Here is a 23,132-nt window from a genome sequence, read left to right on the forward strand (position 1 = left end):
CTTCCCGCGTATGGTTATGGGGAAGCTTAGAAAGTGGGAGACTTTCGAAAACTAACTTGTTTGTCTTAGCAGGATTCTATTGGGAAACTATTTCTTCGATGGGATTGTATTTTCCCGGAAATTTCAAAATTCCCCACGGCTTAAATGTTTTTTTTTTCCTTGGAAAAGTTAGCTTAAAAGGTTCTTAATTTTGGTTTGCCATCGTGGGGCTTACTTTTGGAAAACGCTTTTCTATTTTCTTTCTCATTTTCTTTTGGATATGACACGGTTTGTCATCGGGACAAAATGACAATCAATGGTTCCGAATTTTTTAAAATCTAGTTGTTTAAAGTAGAGATGGGGAGTGTTTCTTTGATAGTGTTTTTCTTCTTCTTCTGGTTATGGTACCATTCTTTCGTTCTTTATCTTTTGTGGTTAAATTGTTATTTGGAGTCCGTATCAACTTATGGAAGCTTGCTTTGCAATACAGGTTTCTAGAGTAGCTGGTGGTTACAATGTATGCAAGGAGGATAAAGGGTAGAAGCCAGAGATGGAGTCTGGTGTTTCAACAGTGGAAACATTTGATTAGGACACATTCCCAGGATCATGCTTGTCATCAATCATTGAACCGCGCATATGCTGTGTGGACTGGTTATTCAGATGTTAGTTTGATTAAAAAGTGTTTTAGATTCATCATATACTCGAGCTAGTGCTCCTGCTTTTATGTATGGAAGGTCTACTCCAAGTTTAAGTACCAATCAATTGCGTTTGTATAGCTCTAAAGGTGATGGAAGGAATGCCAGTGAGGATAACTTTAGACCTGTGAATGATAGCACTGACTTTGATAAGGGAAAGACTCAGTCGGAAAAGTTAGGGAAGGATATGAAGACTTGTGATGTACATGCTCAGCTTGGAAAAGGATCAAAAGGAATGGCTCAATAATGAAAACTTTATATAGAGAGTAAGAAGAAGGAATCACCATTTTTGACTAGACGTGAGAAGTTTAAAAACGAGTTCTGCGCAGAGTTCTGCCGTGGGAGAAAATTCATGTTTCTTGGGAAATTTCCTTATTACATTCAGTAATGCTTTTGCAGTTTCTTTTTCCTTTTCTTTTTGGCATTCCTTTTTCATTTTTAAATTTATTGCTGTTATCAATTTACTAGATTTTTTCTATGTAGTGATAATACCAAAAATGTTTTGGTTGAGTGTGTTGCTTCACATTTGAGACATAAGGAGCTCACTGCTTCTTATGGTGCTCGATTGCCTTCTTCGAGTGGAAGAATATTGCTTCAAAGTATCCCAGGTATGAAACTGATATAAACTATTTCTCATTGTATTCTTCCTTGTGTTACTCTTTCCTTTTTCCCTTCTAGTATTTTCCTTGATATCTCTGTAGGCACTGAACTTTATAGAGAGAGAATGGTTAGGGCGATGGCGCGACAGTTGCAAGTGCCGCTTTTGGTTCTTGATAGCAGTGTTCTTGCTCCATAGTGAGATTTACATGACTTAGAAATTCGAACTTTGTTTTCCCCTTTAATTATGCTCCAAAATTGGGGGGGTTATCTGTTCATTTTTCTTTTAGGATTTCGGTGATGACTGCTTGTCAGAGTCTGAATCAGATGATGATAATCGGAAATCTGCAGTAGATGGTACTTCAGAGTCGGATATTGAGGATGAAAATGATGCCAGTAATGAGGAAGACTGGACAAGTAGCAATGAGACAAACTGCAGTGATGTGGATGAAGTGCAGGCAACTGCTGAAGCAGCCCTCAAGAAACTTGTTCCCAATGGCCTGGAAGAGTTTGAGAAGGTATATTTTCATGGTGGTATTGTTCTTTTTTATTGAGAATGTTCCGTACTATAACATTGCCTTCTTAAAGGTACTTATTTTGAAAAATGCATGGTAGGGAAAGGCATAAGTAAAATGTTAACCGCTAACCAGCTTAAAAGCCAGTGTTGGACGGTGCAGTGTAAAGAACGAGGGTATTTTTTTGGTTTTATGATGATTTTTTCATAATTATATTAGGTCTGTGTATCCATTAGTCTCTAAATGATAACCTTTCTAATTGGCTTCTGGTCTGACCCTGCATTTTATGTTCATTCTTTGTCTTCCAAACTCTTGGGACTTGGAAACCAGAAATCTGGGCCATGAGGATGGTTGTACTCATTTCCCAAGGTTATGAGTCATAAGTGTTAACCTGGATGATCTAATTTGTCTCTATAAAATTAAGGTAAATCATTTGTGGAATAGTTTTGGTATTTTTGGTGCTGGGCTGGATCTGGCCTGGTAATCTTCGAGGCCGCAGAGCTGAAAGATTACTGGGATTGAAAGATTATAGTACTTGGTGAAAAGGGGGAAGTAAAAGGAAGGTTCGTTTGAGTCTGTTTTTCAATGAGTTCAAAGGACTCATTAATAATTAGCTTAAATCTTAGTTATCTTTTGTGTTACTTCTTCATGGAGTCCCTGATTTCTTTTGTATTTGTAAAACTTGTTTTATGTGGTGTTTTTTAATTCTTCCTGCTTATGTTATTACATCTTGGCAGAGAATCTCTGGAGAATCTGAGAGTTCCTCAGAATCCTTAAATTCTGAGGCTGATGAAATCTGTTGATAAATCCAAGAAGCTTTTAGAGAAAGGTAACTAATTTCAGGTGGCTATATATGCAAATTTGTTTAGTAAATAATCACGTGGAAGTTCCGTTTATTCTAAAATGTGCTTTTAAAATAGAAGGTATCTCTTCCCCTCTGTACTCCTGTTGTATTTGATATAAATGAGAACATGAAAAACTATCTATTTGAGTTTTTTTCTCTACGTCTGCTTCCTTTATGTTTTCCTCTGAATTCATTTATGAAGATGTTCTATAACCATTGACCCAGGAAACTTGTTGCTAGAAATAGAAAAAAACTTTTAGAATGCCCTGGTCTGGTTTTTAGAACCTCCTTTACCAAGTAAAGTGAAAAAAATTAAAATCTTGCCGTTAACATGTCGAATGTTATCAGGCGAATGCATTCGAACGCATTCATGTCTCAATTTTTGAAGTGTTATCTGTCTATATTTATTAATTTTTATTCCTGGTATTATATTTGGTCATGGTTAAATATGTTGAAGGAGTCTTTCCTACTAAAAACTTTTCTCTTTTTTGTGGGCATATTAAGTTTGAATATGCTTGAGCATGTGAGTTTCTTTCAAGGAAACTTATCAGCAGTGAGAAAAATATGGTGCAAAGAACACTGTAGAAAATGAATGTTGTATTATCACCTTAAAATTAGAGATAACGACATTACTTGAAAGTAGCTGCCCTGCTGGAGTTGGCTATAGAAATAATTTTTTGAGCTGTTAGTATAGGTATTGTGGAAGGCTTTTGCTGTTCTACTTTTGGGTTATGGCAATATATTATTAAGCTTATAGCTTCAAAGTTGGTCGTCTTCTAGTTGGTGTTGGGCCTAATTTGTCCACCTCTCTAGTGGCTGTGTATGATATTGATAACTACTTTTCATACAGTTTTTAGCTGTACACAGTTTTTAACTCTTCATTCTTCTAACTATTTTTTCTTCTTTTTAAGGGGACCGTGTGAATATATTGGACCTAATGTGCAGAGTGAAGCTACTGAAAAGTAAGAAATAGATTAACATACCTGTATATTGTTTTGGTTTTTATTAACCATGCTCATCTATATGGTAGATTTCTTGGATTCTGTTTTGTTCTTCACTTTAGCAATATCAACTATTTTTGATTTTGTTAAAGAAAATAAAGAATGTCAAATGGCAGTCTGTTATTTTACTTTTGAATTTCTGTAATTTCTAAAAAAATGTTGAAGAAATGCTGCAACTCTAGGTAGGCAGTTTTGGGGTTTACCAGGTTGGCGATGGATATCTCAGCACTTTTCTGTTTTTATTTTTATATTTTATTGTTTCTGTTGTGTCTTCCTTTGTATGACTGTTTTTTATGGGTTCCATGATGGAAGATTACTGAGCATTCATTGTTCATCTGCTGCTGATCAGCTGATAAGATGCCTTATTGGCAAGACTCGTGACACGACCTGTAATTTTGGAATCTCTCTTTCTTCGAAGTGTCAGGGTTGCCTGTTTATTTTTGTTGCAATCAAATTGTTTGAGCTACTAGTTAGTTTATATGATGATGGCTAATTCATCCTTTCCATGAACTTCCATTTCACCTTCCAATGATTTTTGACTTACATATCCATCACGGATCATATTGGGGGAGATATTAACACCTGATGATCAACTAATGTTTATATGAGTATTCAAGGCAAGTGGGTTGGTAAGTCGGTCTGATGTATAGAAGAAGAGCTCTTAAACCGTTATTCATTGGGCTTTCTTAAAAATGCCTTCTAGTGATGGTTAATTTTCATTTTAGAATCCTTTTGGTTATTTTATCTTCCACAATGTTTCCAGTGAGCAAATGGTGGAGAGTAATTTTCTTGGTGGGTAGATAAAGTTTGCTAACCTAGAATGATCTAAACCTTTATTAGATTAGAAACTTGGAATGATGTCATTGGTTATTTTCTTTGCTACTTTGAGTTCAGTTATTTTGGATTCAAAACATGGCTCTTCTCCATTCTTTAGCGTAATTTGTTAATCTTTTTTAGTCAGAGAAAGTAGTATCTGCGTTTGTGCTTGTTTCTATATTTGATACATCAAGTCCTTTAAATTCATAGGCCTCCTTCTGACTACTGCTCGAATATTGTCTTAGCTTTATCTTTTGAAGGAAATTGAAGGAAAACATGATACGAACCATGTGTACATGGAAAATCATTTTATTGAACATTCTTTTGTGACTCATGTCTTGTCCTTCGAAGAGGGTGTCAACCAATTGTTTGATAGATTTTATTGGCTACATATGAGGAAAAGGAGAGAACCAATTATTTGATGGATTTTATTGGCTCATATGAGGGCATTCTTGTCCCCATCTTCTTTAATTTTCTGCAGTATAGTGAGATTTTATGACACAATCTTCTTTATTTACTTCACTTTTCTTTGATTAACTGAGTTGAGGGATTGTTACCTGTTTTTCTATATTACTTGCGGTTCCAATTAAGTCTGCTGGTTTCAGAAGTTTTACCATTTCAAGGATGTTTAATATGGTTACGTTCTTCTTGAATTCTTTGGATAGTCTATAATAGATAGGACATTTATGGAGGGAAAGGGCAGAATATGATCATGCGATTCAGCATTCCAAACAATTGTGGATGGAAGTGGCTGAGTTATTTCCTTTTCCAAGTTTTGGCTTTTATTGGGAAAAAATATTGTAAACAGGCTTGGGGATTTCTTAATCATGCAAGCGAGGAATGTATAGCTAGACATGCCATATGTTTAGAGCGTAACATTCCTCTAAGAAGGTGCTATTTTGATATTGTAGCAACTAATTTGACAATAAGATATGGTTGAATATCTGGTATAATATCTGATGTGGTTACATCTTGAGTGGTCTTTGTTTCAATCATTTAAACAATTTGAATGGTATGCAGTTGGTTGTTAATATGATTAGTGGTTTGATCAGGTGCAAAGTTCCTGGTAGCAAATTATGTAAAACTAGAGTTCTGTGGGATTTGCTTTTCTATTTTGACCGTGACTTCTGTTATACTAACTGCAATACATTTTCTATGTTTTCATTCTTCTAGTCTGGCATAGTTAATCTTTTGTTTCCCTTTTTTTCAGTAAAGAATAAACTTATTGGTACTTCATGCGCTAAGCTTGAATTTCTCTCTCGTGGGAACTGTGCTTGAAGTTATAGCTGTTTGTTTTCAGTTTTAAACATCCTAATTTTGATATTGTGGCATATTTACTGATCTTTGATGTCTACAGGTCCCTATGTAGTGGTCAACGTGGCGAGGTATATGAGGTGAACGGAGACAAAGTTGCAGTCATTTTGGATGTAGTGCTGATACCAGAGGAAAAGAAGAGAGGGAGAGAAATGCACCGAGTCTGCAAGTCCTGTTTATTTGTTAAATGGTATAACATTTTATGTCTGTAGGGATTATATTTTTGGCTTTCTATCAAATCCACTTTTTTCCTTCTCTATTCATCATTTTAAGTCTTCTCAATGCTGTTCTGCCTCAGTATTTCCTGATATTAAAACTCAGTTTATTAAGTGCATTTTTAAATAAGAAGCGTTGGAGGTTCTCAGCTTGAAGCTGTTAACTCTATCTACCAAATATAAATATATTTGATCGAAGTAAGATTGGGTTATAGATAAATTAACATGAATGTTCTCAATATTGTGTTGCTTGAGCTGATATTTATATCTATCCTTTTTTTTTTGCTTGAGTCATATGGAGGTTGTTTTCTGTAGGGTAATTATTTATGCTTAATTGTAGTGCATCTTGCACAGTGTTGAGGGCTGCAGGGTTCTGGCGGTATTGTGATCTTTTTGTAACGGTATTATGCATAAAATTTCTTAGTCACTCTTTTCCTGCTTCCAATGTTCGTCAAGTCTCTGTTGCTTGACGGATGAAGGGGTTTTTTAATGAGGCCTTCCTTATTATCAAAAAAAAAAAAAAGGTGGCTAGAGTTTCTTGAAAAAACTACACAATTTATTGAACTGGAATATTTCGTCTTCTAGGCTTTAGATCCTCTGAATACATTCTTATATTTTTTTTAATCTTTATGCCTTCGAGATGTTACTCTAGTCAGTTACATTTGTTAGATATTATATTATGTGAGAGTTTGTTTGGTTTGCACTGATCCATTAGTGTTAGCAAGGTTTTTCGTATAAATTTAAACAAACTGACAACTTGTTTGCAGTTAAGGATGTTGAGCATGATCACGAGGCTCAGGCAGAGGATTGCTATATTGCCATGGAAGCTTTATGTGAGGTAAAGTTTCAGATACGTTCTGCCAACATCCACTGACACACCCAATAGAATTTTATGTTTTGGACGACATCTATTGCGACACCAGACGGTGTACCATGGTGATGCTTTTCGCTGACGACATTGTCTTAGTTGCTGAAACAAAATCTGAGTTGAATAGTAGACTGGCTACCTGGAAGACTGCTTGGAAGAAAAGGTTAAGGATCAATATTGAAAAGACAGAGTATTTATGTTCAAACTTCAATGGGAACCAAAACGATGAAGATGTAGAAGTATGCATAGAAGGACACGTTCTCCCCTCAAAGGATTGTTTCAAGTACCTAGGGTCTATGATACATAAAGATGGGGGTGTAGATGATGACGTTACACACCGTATAAAGGCGGGATGGCTAAAGTGGAGGGCCGCTACTGGAGTTCTGTGTGACAAGAAGGTCCCTCTAAAACTTAAGGGAAAATTTTATAGAATGGCAATAAGACCAGCGCTGTTGTATGGATCAGTTGGGCAACCAAGAAGGATCACGTAAGGAGGATTGAGGCCGCAGAAATGAGAATGCTTCGATGGACATGTGGTAAGACTCTGAGGGATATCGACAAACTCTGCTATTAGGATGTCCTTGGGGGTGGTGTCTGTTTCCGAAAAATTGAGGGAGGGAAGACTACGGTGGTTGGGCATGTCCTTAGGCGACTACCGTCGGATGCGGTAAGGAGGGTAGAGTCGATTACAGTCGACGGTGCCAGAAGGAAAGGACGACCAAGGCGAAAGTGGGAAGACTGCTTGAGATCTGATTTGAGGGATTTAGCCCTTACCGAAGACATGACCTCTGATAGGAAAATATGGAGGCTAAAGATAGGGTAGTCGAGTAGTGTGGGTCACATCTATAGGGTGTATCACCTCTGTCTTCTTTAATGTCTTTGTAGTATTTTCCATGACTTATACTTTTTATATGTTTCTGTTATTGGTATTTATGAAGGATTAGAACTGGGCTTGCTAACGTTTACTTCTGTGTATCATTCTCTTCATGTTTCCTCTTTTAAATTTAGCCGGATCTTATCTTATGCTTATGTCTATATGCAGAGATTCTTTCGCAGGGATAATTATGCAGGGATTAATTCCCGTTTACAGACGCACATATGATTTTAATGACTGCATAATACTGTTTAGCTATGTATTTATGTATTTATTTACATGCATTGCATTTGATCTAAATTTTTAATTTTCTGACTGCCGGAGGTCTTCCACGGAAGTTACTCTCAACCTGGCGTTGGGGGTAGCCTACTACCCTACCTCCCCCTTACCCCATACATATGGGAATTGGGTTTTGTTGTTGTTGTTGTTGTTGTTGTTGTGTATACATTTTATGTCTGTAGGGATTATATTTTTGGCTTTCTATCAAATCCACTTTTTTCCTTCTATTCATCATGTTTAAGTCTTCTCAATGCTGTCTTGCCTCAGTATTCCTGATATTAAAACTCAGTTTATTAAGTGCATTTTTAAATAAGAACGTTGGAGGTTCTCAGCTTGAAGCTGTTAACTCTATCTACCAAATATAATATTTGTGATCGAAGTAAGATTGGGTTATAGATAAATTAACATGAATGTTCTCAATATTGTGTTGCTTGAGCTGATATTTTATATCTATCCTTTTTTTGCTTGAGTCATATATGGAGGTTGTTTTCTGTAGGGTAATTATTTATGCTTAATTGTAGTGCATCTTTGCACAGTGTTGAGGGCTGCCAAGGGTTCTTGGCGGTATTGTGATCTTTTTGTTACTGGGTATTGCAATAAAATTTCTTAGTCACTCTTTTCCTGCTTCCAATGTTCGTCAAGTCTCTGTTGCTTGACGGATATGAAGGGGTTTTTTAATGAGGCCTTCCTTATTATCAAAAAAAAAAAAAAAGGTAGGCTAGAGTTTCTTGAAAAAACATACACAATTTATTGAACTGGAATATTTTCGTCTTCTAGGCTTTAGATCCTCTGAATACATTCTTATATTTTTTTTAATCTTTATGCCTTCGAGATGTTACTCTAGTCAGTTACATTTGTTAGATATTATATTATGTGAGAGTTTGTTTGGTTTGCACTGATCCATTAGTGTTAGCAAGGTATTTTTCGTATAAATTTAAACAACTGACAACTTGTTTGCAGTTAAGGATGTTGAGCATGATCACGAGGCTCAGGCAGAGGATGCTATATTGCCATGGAAGCTTTATGTGAGGTAAAGTTTCAGATACGTTCTGCCAACATCCACTGACATTACCCAATAGAATTTTATGTTTCCAAAGTACCCTTGCTCAAGAGTACAATTATGGGTTTTTCCCCACTTCACTTTTAGCATTATTTCAACTAATGTATTTTATTTTTATTTTGTCTATTTTTTAAAATTTATATAATTTTTAAACTTGAATATATATATTTAAAAATAATCGTAACTTCTATTTTTTTCAAATATATTTGTTTGGCTTTATTTCATTTTAAAAACAATTTTTTAATAAATTTTGTTTCATAAACATAAAAAATGATAAATTTTAGCATTTAATCAGTAGTTTCATAAAAATAACACGCATTGAATATATCATTTTTAAGTAAAAGTGGAACTTATGACTATATTTAGTTATGAAAAGAAAATTCACGAGTTATTAGATTTTCTTCTTTCACTAAGGACAAAGTTATACTTTTTTTTGATAAGATTTGAAGGTCTCTTTAAAAACCTCCTTCTTGATTAGCTTGTAAAGAAGCTTCTAATCATCGGAAGGAGGAAAGAGTGCCTTATAATTTCATTGAAGAAAATAAGAATTACAACCTTGGAAAGAAAAATCCAAGTAGACCCTTACAACAATTCTTGAGCCTTAAAACCGAACTATAGAAGTCAACAACATAATAATCAACATATACCAGCCTTTGCTAGAGCATCAGCATCCATATTAGCTGTCCTTGCAATCCATCTAACAACCCCCCCGACAGTTTTAAGACACTCAACAATATCTTTAACAATGAAACCATAAACAGCTGGACATGAGACAACCTTATTGATCCAGTCTACTGCAACTCTGCTATCACTCTCTATGATCAACCTATCTTTAACCCTCCCTAGGACAAAGTTATACTTCATAAACTAATTCCTTAGCTTTACTTGTTCAACATTTTTTTCCTATCAAACATTGAACTATTATAATACTGATGGTATCATACGTATTTTAGTACGAATGTATTAATAAGACGTACTCATGCTATTACACTAACCAAACGAATGAGGCATATGGGTTTTAGTAAGTTCAAATTAAGATGCCATATTACTTTTGAAAGTATCTCAAGCCAATTTTTTTTTCTCTGTTCTCGAGGTTTAAAGTCCTAAATTAATAATCAGCTTAAAGAATTCTGCCTTTGTTAAGTCTACAAGTAAAGCAGTTTGTTGACTTGTTATTTGAGTTTTAATCCAGGCTTTGTTGGTCCTTGATCTTTTCTTTTGCCTTCTTTTCAGGTTTTGCATTCCAAGCAACCTCTTATTGTGTATTTTCAAGATTCTTCGTTGTGGTTGTCTAGGGCGGTTCCCAAGTCAAAAAGTAAAGAATTTGTCAACAAGGTTCACGAAATGTTTGACAAATTATCAGGCTCTGTTGTTTTGATTTCTGGGCAGAACAGAGTTGGAACCGGGTCAAAGGGGAAAGAGAAATTTGTAAGCATTGGGAACCGACTTTTGGAGCTTTTAGTATTCTGTGTATTTTTTTTTTTTTTGATAGAAGTTGGAGGTCTCATTAAAAACTCCCTTCGTATTCGTTCACATACTAAAAGTATGTTAACGAACATTGGAAGGAAGAAAAGAGTACCTCAAATTTTATTGATAATAATACCCGATACAAAGACACCACGGAATATCCTCTCATGGTGATGTACACCATTACAACAACACCTTAACCCTATATATCCTCATCCAAAGCCACAATCTATGAGACTCGTCTTCTTCAGGAGCCCAAGAGTTTGGTTTGAATGAAGGCTCTATCTCATGCACCATGACCTTGAAGAAGTTGTCACCAACCTGCATCAATTCTCGCATCAGCCTTTATGAGGACTTGAATTTTTGCCCGATCAAAAGATGATGGAGACTGACAACTTTCGTCGATAGCTAGTAATAACCCCACTTATCAACAATGTTCTTGAAAGTATTCCAATTCCATGCGTGAAAAGGAACACCCTCGCAAACTAACCATACTCGACGACACTCCATTACCAAACTCTCTGACCAAGCTTCGACTATGGAGAACCACTCTGCGAGAATAATTGATTTATTGTTCTTCACACTTCTCAATGAAGCATTGTCTTCGAAAATCATTAAAATCGCATTACCAGCAGCTCTCATTAAGGTAAGCCAGTGAGGCCCTTCGCTTGCATTTGTCTAGCGAGATGACCATTTTGACAAAGTCCTTGCACCACCCCACTAGACAATTGCTCAACACCTGAAGTTTTTCTTCATCTATAACACCTTCAACTTATATAATGATTCTTCCTCGAATCATCTTCATCCCGGACTTGCGAAGAAACCTGACGAGGACTTCCTCCAATAGGAATGTCGAGGTTTGAATTTAGCATAAGAAACGCCAACTTTGCTGCCATCGATACGAGAGCCATTCATTTTGAGATTGCTCTCCTTGCTTCTTCAATAGTTTGCATACCGAATAAACCCAAAACGGACCCCTTTCGAGTTTCTTTTTTAGGAATGAAGGCATCAATAACATGACCATGTGTGCCAAAAATAGACCCAAGTCTCTTCCAATGGATCATCTGGAAGGTTTTCGATAAAAATCGTGAAACAACCATTTCTGATCCCATTTCCGATTCTTGGATGACCATCCTTCGACCAATTTTGAAACTCATTTTTTCTCCCTTCTCGTTACTTAGGAAAACTTTTCATGGGAGTACCCTTTCATGATGCTCTCCTTGGTTCCATCCTGAACAATATCAGCGATAGGTAAGTTGGTGTTGTCTGCACTACAGAATTAGTTCCGAGCTTTTGTTTCCCTCCTTGAGAAGAAGACAGTCCATTGTCATCAATCCTCCAACAGGAGGGTGACAGTCTGAAGTAGCTTTAGCAAAGCAATTTTTCAAACACCCGGTTGATAAAGGACTATCACCCAACCTTGCTGAGAATACTCTTGAATTTTGCTGCTTTTGGGGCGAAGGCGATTGCCTGAAGGTATGCCGTCGGCCTCAACTGTCCAACCTGCCTCACGGGCCAAGGCGGCCAGTACATCGTTCATATTAGAACGCTCTGAGATGGAAATTACCAAACTGCCGCAATCCGGCCAGCATACGTCTAGTGAAGGCTCGCCTGTTCCGTCTCCGGAGCTTTGTCCTTTCCTTTTCGCTCTCCCTCTCACGTTTTTCCTTGCCGGAAAATGAAAAATTGATTGCATTGTCAGGTCCAGAGGAAGTACTAATGGAGTTCACAGACGCTGCACCTGCGCAGTTGTTGCAGCTAAACCACTAGTACGCCTGTGCTTAGACGAGCGTAGAGGATCCATGGAGAGATCTGGGAAAGATGATTTACAGGAAAAACAGACAGCTTGGAGGATAGTGTAAGATTTCACCGAACCAGATGGATAGAACTGGGAAGTTGGGAAGAGGATTAACTGGAAAAACAGACAGCTTGGATAGGGTAAGATTTCACCGAACCAGTACACTGGAAATAGAACTGATTTTCGACACTAGGAAAGGGAGTTATGATCGCGAGAAGAAGCTGAGTCCGGTGGTGAGGCGGAGACGACCACTAGCGGCGGGAAGAGGCGTAAATCGACGGTGAACTTCGAGCAGATCTGCGTCGATTGAATGTCTCAATCGCAAATCTAAAGCCAGATTTGGAATCACCTCGAGTCGGTGAACTTCCCAGGAGAAAAAAGCTTCAAACGGTGGTCGGAGTATGGCGGCGGACGGCGGCGGCAGCACGGACGTTGTCGGAGGCAGCTGACAATGGGTGGATGTCGGAGGAGAGAGAAAATTTTCAAAAGACGCCTGGGCTTTTGTAATTCGAAATTTGAAAACACCTTGGTTAGAGAGAAGCTGGAGCTTCTCTCACTAACACATATGCATATTCTGTGTATTTTGATAACTTAAGAATCCTTGCACTCATAAAATCACACTCCAGATTATTAGGATTGACGTCTTCCTTTTTTTCTGTCTATAATCGGTACTGACTTCTTCAACAGACGATGATACTCCCAAATATTGGTCGCCTTGCAAAACTGGTATGCTTGCAAACTTTATTGTAATTTATTTGGCATGGGAGTCATCTTTCTATTCAATGTTCACCTGTAGTTTTACCTTGATTGGGTTTTTGAAAAAAATTCTCCACTGTTGTTTGCTTCCTGTTCTGCAGCTAATAGAAGCTTCTCCAACCTACATTAATATGTTTCAAGGGATCTACTTTTACTGTTCTAATGCATTTCCATTTTATTATCGTGTATATGATTGTTCTCCATCTATCTAATCAATTAACTAAGCAATTTGCTGAACTTCAATGCCTTGCATCAACAATAATATCTTTGTAATTCAACTACTATCATATAGATATTTTTATTTTTTCAAAGTCTCGAGTCTTTTAAGAAAACTTTCTTGGTGATTTAAGTGCTCAATACCTAAAGGGAAGGAGTGGTGGTGAGAATCTCTAGGTCTTCATGTGTATTATCATTTTTTCTGTTATTTAAATTAAAGGAGGTTCCTTTATTCCCCCCCCCCCCCATGTTTATTGTTTCTAATGTGCTTTATTTTGGATATGAGCTTTCATAACTTTTTAATTCAATCTATTCTAAGCATCACTAATAGATTTTCATTTAATTTGCAGCCTCTCTCTTTGAAGAGCCTTGCTGAGGGTCTTAAAGCAACCAAGAGATCTACTGGTGATGAAATATCTAAGCTCTTTAATAATGTTTTGTATATCCATCCTCCTGAGGTAATTCCAAGTGAAAAGACGAGACTTAAGGCTAGACTTAAATCATCCAAATGTATTTTTTTAATATTTTGCTACACTTTCCAGGAGGAAGATCTCCTTGGAATATTCAATAAACAACTTAATGAGGATCGGAGAATCGTGATATCTAGAAGCAATATAAATGAATTACATAAGGTATGCAGTAAATTTCGTTTTGATTATTTGACAGCTCTCATTCACAATTTTATTTTTAAAGGGATACAAATTGGTTTTAGTTGTGGAGTGCTGCTGAAGCTTAGGCCTACTGTTAATTTCATTGTAACATTTTCTTTGTTGTGAGAATTTTATTTGTGAAACAATTGTCTTGTAGGTTCTTGAACAAAATGAGCTGTCATGTTTGGACCTATTGCATACAAATACTGATGGTGTGATACTGACTAACCACAGTAAGGATTCACTTTCATAGAAATCTACCGTAGCAACTTTTACTTTAATAAATTAGTTGTAAATTTAATTTTGCCTTTCTCAGAATAAACATAGGTAACGTTCACTCTTCATGTTCCTCTATTTCAAAGTTACTTGTCAAGAACAAACATAATCTTTGATGCAATAGGATCGAGTCAATTTGACCAGTTAAACAAAATCAATTTCATTTTAACTCATTTGATAGGTTAATCACATGGTGTTGTTGCGGCATTGCCATCTTTTTGCTCGTGGTTGCAATAAGTGCCGTAAACTATATATGGCTATGGTTTAGAAGTTGAAAACTTCACTATATGTTGGTCCTGTTAACTTTGTGCTATATCACTGGGAATACCACTTTTTCTGTCTGCTGGGAATGATAATGATAACTGCTCTTGTATCGAAAAATACTTTGGCACTAACGTACCTTTAATTTTTGTTGAAAGAAGCTGAAAAGGTTGTTGGCTGGGCTAAAAACCATTACCTATCATCTTGTGCATTTCCTTCCATAAAAGGTGACAGATTATGTCTGCCTCGTGAAAGGTACGTCTCCCTAAGGTGATAGGTATTTGCATAAATGATAGTGATGTACCTATGCCCTATATATGCATAACAATATCAGGGATTCCACCGCTTCATTTTCACTTTTCTTCATTTCATGTGAAGCCTTGAAATTGCAGTTTTGAGATTGAAGGAGCAAGAAACATTATCTCGAAAGCCTGTGCAAAAGTTGAAGGCATGAATTGCATTCTCATTGTAAAAAATGTTGAAACTTGAATGTAACATTGATACTGAGTTTACTTGATGTAAATTTTGCAGAACCTTGCAAAGGATGAGTATGAAAGCAACTTTGTTTCAGCTGTGGTAGCACCTGGTGAAATTGGTGTCAAATTTGAAGATATAGGTGCTCTTGAAGACGTGAAGAAAGCATTGAATGAACTTGTCATTCTTCCAATGAAAAGGCCTGAACTTTTTCTCATGGAAACCTATTGCGGGTATTTGACCTTATATTCTTGTGGATGCTAATGGAAATTGGTTAAGTTCTGTATGTAATTCTGTGAATTACTTTTCAGCCTTGCAAAGGAATATTACTTTTTGGTCCTCCTGGAACCGGGAAAACCCTTCTTGCTAAGGCATTGGCAACAGAAGCGGGAGCAAACTTTATCGGCATTACCGGTTCAGCTCTTACATCAAAGGTATGCAGAAATGAAAGTTGTCAAGTCAATGAGATTGCAGTACCTTTTTCATTCTGTAGATCCGTATTTGTTTTCTGGCACTGAACTGTTTTTACAATATTTCCATTTCTGAGTCAAGAATTTTATGATCAAGGCAAATCCCTCCTCAGCCTGAATTAACTAACGAATGAATTTCATCTACTTATCATCTCAATAAATTCCTTGTCTTTTATGCTAGGTGGTTCAATTTTGTTTGCAGAGGCATTAGCACTTTTGTCTTGCCTTTCATGCCGATTGATCAAAACCATCTTTGCATTAATTATACACACTGGCCAAAAGAACAAAAAAAAAAAAAGGAAACAAGAGGACTGCAACGATAGAAAAAGAAGAAAATTCTCTCTGATTTACTGTTGATATCCTCCCCTGTTTTCCCTGAAAATATTATAATTTCTTATACTACTTTTATCTACTTCACAGTGGTTTGGAGATGCTGAAAAGCTCACTGGGGCACTTTTCTCCTTTGCTAGCAAGCTGGCTCCAGTTATTATTTTTGTTGACGAGGTGAGTTCCTCTTGGGGAATAAAATAACTTTTTACTGTCATGAACATTTTTATTTAAACATTACCTTTTCCTGCAAAACTTGGAAGATTGAATGAATCAAATCTTAAGTGAAGATTATCCATGCTATGATATATATTTTTCTTTTCCAAAGAGAACCAATATTCTCTTTTCAGGAATCCAACAATTCCTGGGAGGTCCTTTAATCCTTTATGGTAAATGACAGAAAAATGAAGGAAAAAACCACGACATACTCTATACTATAATTTGCTATGTTGTATAAAATTTATGTGGAGTGTAAAATGTTTCTAGGAAGAATAAACCTACCTCATGTACCATGTAGGACTCAAGTAAGAGGCCCGCTTCATGATCTCCGTTTAAAATTTTAGTTCAGAATCATGGCGGCATTTGATTTCTTGAAACATGTAATACTATGCAAAGTCCACATGAATAAATTGTCATTTTTCCATATGTATGTACATGAATACCAGTTAGGGTCCCGAGGGGGTTGTTTTCAATTATATTCCTTTTGTCTAGGATTTTAAGTCATTTTCATGATGCTGGGGATTAAATTTTGAAATTGAATTTTTGCATCATAGGTTGATAGTTTGCTGGGTGCTCGTGGAGGTGGTTTGAGCATGAGGCAACTAGGAGAATGAGAAACGAGTTCATGTCAGCTTGGGATGGATTAAGGTCAAAAGATAGCCAAAGAATCCTCATACTTGGTGCCACAAATAGGCCATTTGATCTTGATGACGCTGTTATTCGTCGCTTACCAAGAAGGTAAATCCAACTCTTGTGAGGTTCTGCAAACAAGTTCCCCTTATGTTTTTGCTAACAGTTATGGTAGTCACCAGTATTGCTCATGAATTATAATGGGTGGTCATCTTAGGATATGTTGACTTACCAGATGCTGGAAACCGTATGAAGATACTGAAAATATTTCTCGCGCAAGAGAATATAGGACCTAATTTCTCATTTGAGGAACTTGCAAATGCAACTGAGGGATACTCTGGCAGTGATTTGAAGGTAAAGTACTGATTTTAGTACCACTTGAATTGTTGAACTGTCCAGCACTCCAGCTCATACATCTCTGTAATTTTATGTGCAGAACCTCTGCATAGCTGCAGCATACAGGCCTGTGCAAGAACTTCTAGAAGAAGAAAACAAGGTAATTTCTTGTGCATTAAATGATGTACCAATATGATCGTGCTTCTAGGCTAATAATGGTCTGATCTTTCACTTCAATTCCTAAGCGCCTCCTGCATTTTCCTCCTGAATCTTCTATACCATTCTGCAACGAACTATTACACATGATTTTTATGCACTATGCTCAAGGAGAGATAGTAGTCTGTTGGTACATATGCATCTGAAAAATGAACATGTAGAAAGATAAAGTGTGCAGTTTGATTGTTGGGTTAACATTTTTCACTTGATTGTCTAGGATGGCAAAAATGATGCAGCTGCAGCACCAAGGTCTCTTAATTTGGATGACTTTATTAAGTCAAAAGCCAAGGTAGAGTACCCTTCTTTAGTAATATGAAATGCAAACTAAATTTGTATTTGTATGGCACAAAAGCCATAAACTACTTCCTGAATTTGAAACACCCCTCCCCACTTTAAGAGTTATTGTTGAGGAAAAACATAGAAAAATTGAACATCCTCATGTTTTATGTATATCAGTATTTGAGACTCGCAGTCCTAGTTGCATCGAATATGATATGCTCAATCGGGTTCATGTATGTTCTGTTCATGTAAAAACAGGTGGGTCCATCTGTTGCTTATGATGCCGCAAGCATGAATGAGCTGAGGAAATGGAACGAGCAATATGGAGAAGGTGGTAGCAGAAGGAAGTCACCTTTTGGTTTCTGATACAAACATTTTGCTTCACTTCTTTTTAATTTAATTTTTTTTCATCCATTTTGGACGGATGAGATGACATAAGGGCAAGGGGTAGCGTTGTTGTAACTCATTAGGTGTTGAAAAGGATCCTCCTAAGTTGCAGAACATAGCCTGCTTTTTATTCACTTTAATAAAAACTAACTGTTAGACAATATAATTTTTTTTACTTTTTTTATTTTGAACATTCTGATATGATTCTAATGCAATCATAATATCTATTTTATTTTTAATCTGAATAAAATTCACATACCTTATTTTCACCAAAATGCAATCAGTGTATAGTATCTGTGATATTTACACAATATTTAAATTATTTTACTTCAATATTTTTTTTACCCTAGTAATTATTTATGATCACATAACGCGTCACTTGCACTTAAATAAAATTGAGCAAATCTCATGTCCAACAACACAAAGCACAGAACAAAAAGTCAATCGCAATGTTCTTTTTCAGTTATAATTAAAGCCCCTCATCTGATTTTTTCTTGTTGACAAACCCTTCAACTTGGTGTACAAACTACAATCCGATCCCACCTAAAAGATAACCATTCCTTTCAAGCACTTCCAAAGCGTTCTTATATCAGATCCGCCACGTTCATCGGCATTTCGTCGATCTGGGTACTATAATACTGCTCTATATCTCTGAGAATCTTGATGTCATCACTTTTTACAAAATTAATAGCAACACCCTGCACGGAGACGATGCAATATAATCACAAGTATATATATATATATATATATATATACACACACAGCCATCTTTCTATACATACATATAAAGTTATCAGAAAACACTCATTAAAGTAGGCAGCTGAAAGGAAAGATGAATACAAACTGAAGGTGGGACTGCAATATTCAAAATCTTCAGAAATTATATGCAATAGATAAAAAAGAGATGATAACCGAGTAAGAAACATGTCTCGTCCAAAAATCAAATTAGATAGTAAAAGAAATACCTTTCGTCCAAAACGACCTGAACGACCAATCCTGTGGATGTAAAGCTCTCGATTATTTGGCAGGTCATAATTTATCACCAGGGACACCTGAAACCAGAAAGTAAATTAGCAAAAAAAGAATATAAAACGGAAGGCCTTCTAAACTGATAGAAATTACAATGCTTTTCATTGTAGCACTTCTTTTTCCCCCTGTAAAAAAATGATATGCACTTAATTCTAGCATAAGCATGATCTCAAGGCATTTAATGCACAAACCCCTTATAAAGTGAACCCATGCCTTATGGTTCCATTCCCACCACGATATATATATATACTTGAATCGAGTTACATTTTCTCCCCAAGACTAGAAAAGTTGTAATTAAACATGTAACCATAAAAAATGCACATAAAAAGCAGACACGAAAATCCCTCCCCAAGACTTGCCTGTTGAACATCAAGCCCCCTGGCCCAAACATCTGTTGTGATAAGAACGCGGGTCGCACCATCCCGAAACTCAACCATAATTGCATCTCTTTCCTTCTGAGGCATATCCCCATGCATTGATGATACTGTAAAGTTATTGCTGCGCATTTTCTCAGTCAGCCAATCAACCTGTTACAAAAGCATGATTAGAGAGATTTCTGTTCCAATGTTAAAAAGTAAATGCATGCCTATTAAGACTCAGAAGATACCTTTCGTTTTGTATTGCAGAAAATAACAGCTTGGGTGATTGTCAATGTATCATAGAGATCACATAGTGTATCAAACTTCCACTCCTCCCTTTCAACAGCCACGAAAAACTGCTTAATTCCCTGCAATCATGAAAACAGAACAAAAGTTTGCGTCAAATTGAAAAGCAGAATTGGTGAAAATTCCATTAGCATAACATCTTTTGAATTACCTCCAGTGTCAATTCATCACGCTTCACAAGGATCCTTATAGGATCAGTCATAAATTTGCTAGTCATTTCCAAGATTTCATGAGGGAGTGTCGCAGATATTAAACAAACCTACAATAATTCATTAAAGAAAAACAAAGCAATTTCAACAACATAATCAAACTAGACAAGGAGAAACATAAGCAAATTCAACTCATGAATTTCAAAACCGAGCATGAAACAGTAAGCAACACAAACTAGGACTTTTCATGTTTGGGGTTCTTTTGGAAGGATAACAAGAAAGCTAATAACAAAGAATAAAGCAAATTTAGATAAAAATAGGTGAGGAAGGAACCTGAAGCTCTGGTGGAAGATGCCTGTAAACATCATAAATTTGATCTTTGAACCCTCGGCTCAACATCTCATCAGATTCATCAAGAATCAATAATTTAATAGCCCTAGTACGCAGGGTCCTCCTCTTAATCATGTCACAGACTCTCCCAGGTGTTCCCGACACTACATGAACTCCGTGTTCTAGCTTTCTTATATCTTCACCCACACTTTTGCCTCCAATACAAGCATGTGCCTGTATGTTCATGAAATCACCAATTGTCCGTATCACTTTCTCTGTTTGCGATGCCAGTTCTCTCGTGGGCGACAAGATCAATGCTTGAACCCTGATAGAATACAGTTAACACTATAAACATTGCAAATTCCAACGACAAGCCATGCTTCACACTAGAGATAATAAATTGCCTATTAACACTAAAATAAAACAAAATAGGGAATCATTCATGAGATTCGAAGCCTCAAAGACAGAACCTAATTTATCATCAAGCAAATTAAATTATTTCAAATTTAGGGTTTTAGCTGTAAGGTAACTAAGAATTAGGGCAATCGGGTGGGGGCCAAAGATATCAACGACGTGTACCTTAACCAACAGAAAAATGAGGAAGTATAAAAATAATTAAAATAACAAATTACTCTCTGCTAGCCGTGTCGACCACTTGGCAAACGGTGAGGGCAATCATGGAAGTTTTCCCGGTACCAGATTGGGCTTGTGCAATGACATCACGACCATTGATTATCGGCATAACGGCTCTCTGCTGGATGGCCGATGGCTTTTCGAAGCCGTAATTATAGATTCCACGGAGGAGATCGTCTTTCAACCCCATCTGATCGAAACTCAATATCGGCTCGATTCCTTCCGTCGTCTCGAACACTAACTTCTCATCCTCGAATCCCATACGCCGAGCCACGCGGCTCGTAGTCGCCGTCGCTGCCATTCCTGGAGTAGTTTTCGGATCTGGCCTAGTTTTGGAAGAAAAATGAGAGGGCAGGCTTCGAGGGATATTAAAGAAACGCAAGGTTGCCGAGGTGATTGATTATATTTCCTTTTGGATAAATTAAATAACTGGTCACCATAATAATCTTAAAATGAATATTTTATCATTAAACTTTAAAATTATAAACTAATCATTAAAGTTCTCAAACAGTTATAAAATAATCATTAAATCTTATCAAATTATTATAAAAGTCATTAAAATGATCAAATTATTATAAAATAATCTTTAAATTTATCAAAAAAAATCATTATTTTATAATATGTAATGATCATTTTGTAACAATTCATAAGTCGGATGATTATTTTATAATTTATGCATTTAATACCTAAACTATTAGTTTTAATCTGTTTTAATACCTAAACTTTCAATTTTTCAAGACCATACCTAACATTTAATACGTAAACTTTCAAAATTTTCAAAACTTAATGTTAAATTTTCAACGGGTACTAAAATGAAACAAAAATTAAAGTTTTTTAATGATAAATACTAAAATGATTTTTGATATAAAATAAAATAAAATTTTAGGTTATAAAATATACCAAAAATGATAGCTTAAGTACTAAGGAGTAATTTACCCTATAATTTATAAAACTTCAATAATCTTAGTTTTGTGTGAAATAACTTTTATTTGAATGAAAATTATTAATTAATTAACCATCAACATTTGTTACTTATATAATATGTTTATATATACTAACGTGCCGACATGATATATATACATATAATAATGTTCATTTTTGCTATTTAAAAAGATAAGTGAATGTGTATGTATAATTTAAAATAACACAGCAAATAGTTAATAATGCAATCAGAAAGGGAAACACTATCTGGTGGCGGAGCCGCATATACTTGAGGTGGACGCATACTTTGAAATTCGAATTTTTTCAATTTCTTTATTTTATTAATTGTGTCCAACTTGAATTTTATTTATGGACACCTTAAAACTAAATTTTCTTCGGTTAGTTCGTTATTTTACTAATGTTATTCACCTTAAAATTTATTTGTGTCCATCAATTCAAAAAAGAAAATTATTGTTAGTGTGTCCACCCTGAAAAAATATTTCTGTATCCGTTATTACACTATCCTCCATTGAATCTGAAATGGGTTTGTATTTGGTGGTAAAAAGGAAACGAAGACTCCATGAGAGACGGGGCAGAAAATTGGAGGAGCTTATGGGCTTCTATAATCGTCGACAAACAAATGAAACAGCTCACTAACACAGCATGCAGTATGAAGCAGATTGGATTAATTAGCAGAATCACATACCTTGTGGGAGCGCAGTACAAACAATTAAGATAATAAAATGAATCTGCCGTCCATGTTTTCCCACGGCTTTCTTGTACTTCATGGATACTGGGCTGGCTGAGAATTAATGTCATTATAGTGTTGCCCGAGTGAAAGAGAACTTACAAGGCGATGCAGAGAGTGCCAAGTTCAAGAAAGCCGTGGAATAGCATGCAACGAACCCATATACAGTATCCAGGACAAAATGAAGCAAAATACTTTAATAGCACAGACAAATGGTTACGGGATGCGAAAGAGAGAGAGAGACGAGAGGAAGATAAGAGGGAGTGGGCACAGATTCTGAGCAACTCAAGGTGCGGCTAGCCCAGAACGTATGTGCAGCTGACGAGGGCAAAATTGGCCCAATAGCATAGAGGAACTTATGACTTAACCAAATACAGCACCAAGCAAATTATTTTAAGATCTACTATAAATACTACAGTACATGAAACTTATTAGGTCGAAGTGATGTCTTTTAATAAAAAATATTTTGTATTCAAACTTTTCACTTGATGTAATAAATTCTAATAAAAATTCGTCATACTGAGTAAAAGAATTTTCTTGTATTATAACATTTATCCTAAATCTCAAAATAATTTAAAAGATTTAATGAACTAATTTTTTTAACCCTTTGACCTATTGGGTCAATTTCGCCACTGACGAGTACTATGTCCAGACGTTTCAGGCAAAAGGATGAACAATTTAACAGTATCGGTCGGTTCAACTGAAAATCGTTGTCTAATCCGATTTAATCTACACCGATTGAACCGTTATTAGTGAACCGGTCGAAACCGCTGAACCGTTCAAACCGGACCGGCTGAAAACCGAAAAAAAACCACCAATTTAGTTTTTTTTTTTAAAT

General features: G+C 36.0%; 1 protein-coding gene and 1 pseudogene across 1 annotated transcript; one reads left to right on the top strand and one right to left on the bottom strand.

Annotated features, from left to right (window-relative positions):
• Window positions 1-445: 445 nt before the first annotated feature.
• Window positions 446-17,980, top strand: LOC120186768 (annotated as a pseudogene).
• Window positions 17,981-18,306: 326 nt separating this feature from the next.
• On the bottom strand, window positions 18,307-20,972 carry LOC120186628 (eukaryotic initiation factor 4A-3-like). The gene is made up of 7 exons (XM_039190509.1): window positions 20,625-20,972; window positions 19,996-20,317; window positions 19,665-19,772; window positions 19,456-19,575; window positions 19,208-19,375; window positions 18,785-18,871; window positions 18,307-18,517 (listed from the first exon to the last, which is right to left on the bottom strand). The coding sequence occupies exons 1-7, from the start codon at window positions 20,924-20,926 to the stop codon at window positions 18,404-18,406; spliced, it is 1,221 nt and encodes a 406-aa protein (XP_039046440.1). The 5' UTR covers window positions 20,927-20,972; the 3' UTR covers window positions 18,307-18,403.
• Window positions 20,973-23,132: the final 2,160 nt, after the last annotated feature.

The sequence above is a fragment of the Hibiscus syriacus genome, unplaced genomic scaffold (genome assembly GCF_006381635.1).
Source record: "Hibiscus syriacus cultivar Baekdansim isolate YM2019G1 unplaced genomic scaffold, ASM638163v2 tig00113719_pilon, whole genome shotgun sequence".
NCBI lineage: Eukaryota > Viridiplantae > Streptophyta > Magnoliopsida > Malvales > Malvaceae > Hibiscus > Hibiscus syriacus.

Excerpts from the sequence above, each read along its gene's own strand:
- LOC120186628 (XM_039190509.1), bottom strand. The coding sequence starts at position 20,926 with ATGGCAGCGACGGCGACTACGAGCCGCGTGGCTCGGCGTATGGGATTC. Across the intron at positions 19,576-19,664 it reads GTGATGAATTGACACTGGAG|GGAATTAAGCAGTTTTTCGT; the intron begins GTAATTCAAAAG and ends TCATGATTGCAG. Across the intron at positions 18,518-18,784 it reads CAGGTCGTTTTGGACGAAAG|GGTGTTGCTATTAATTTTGT; the intron begins GTATTTCTTTTA and ends GTCTCCGTGCAG.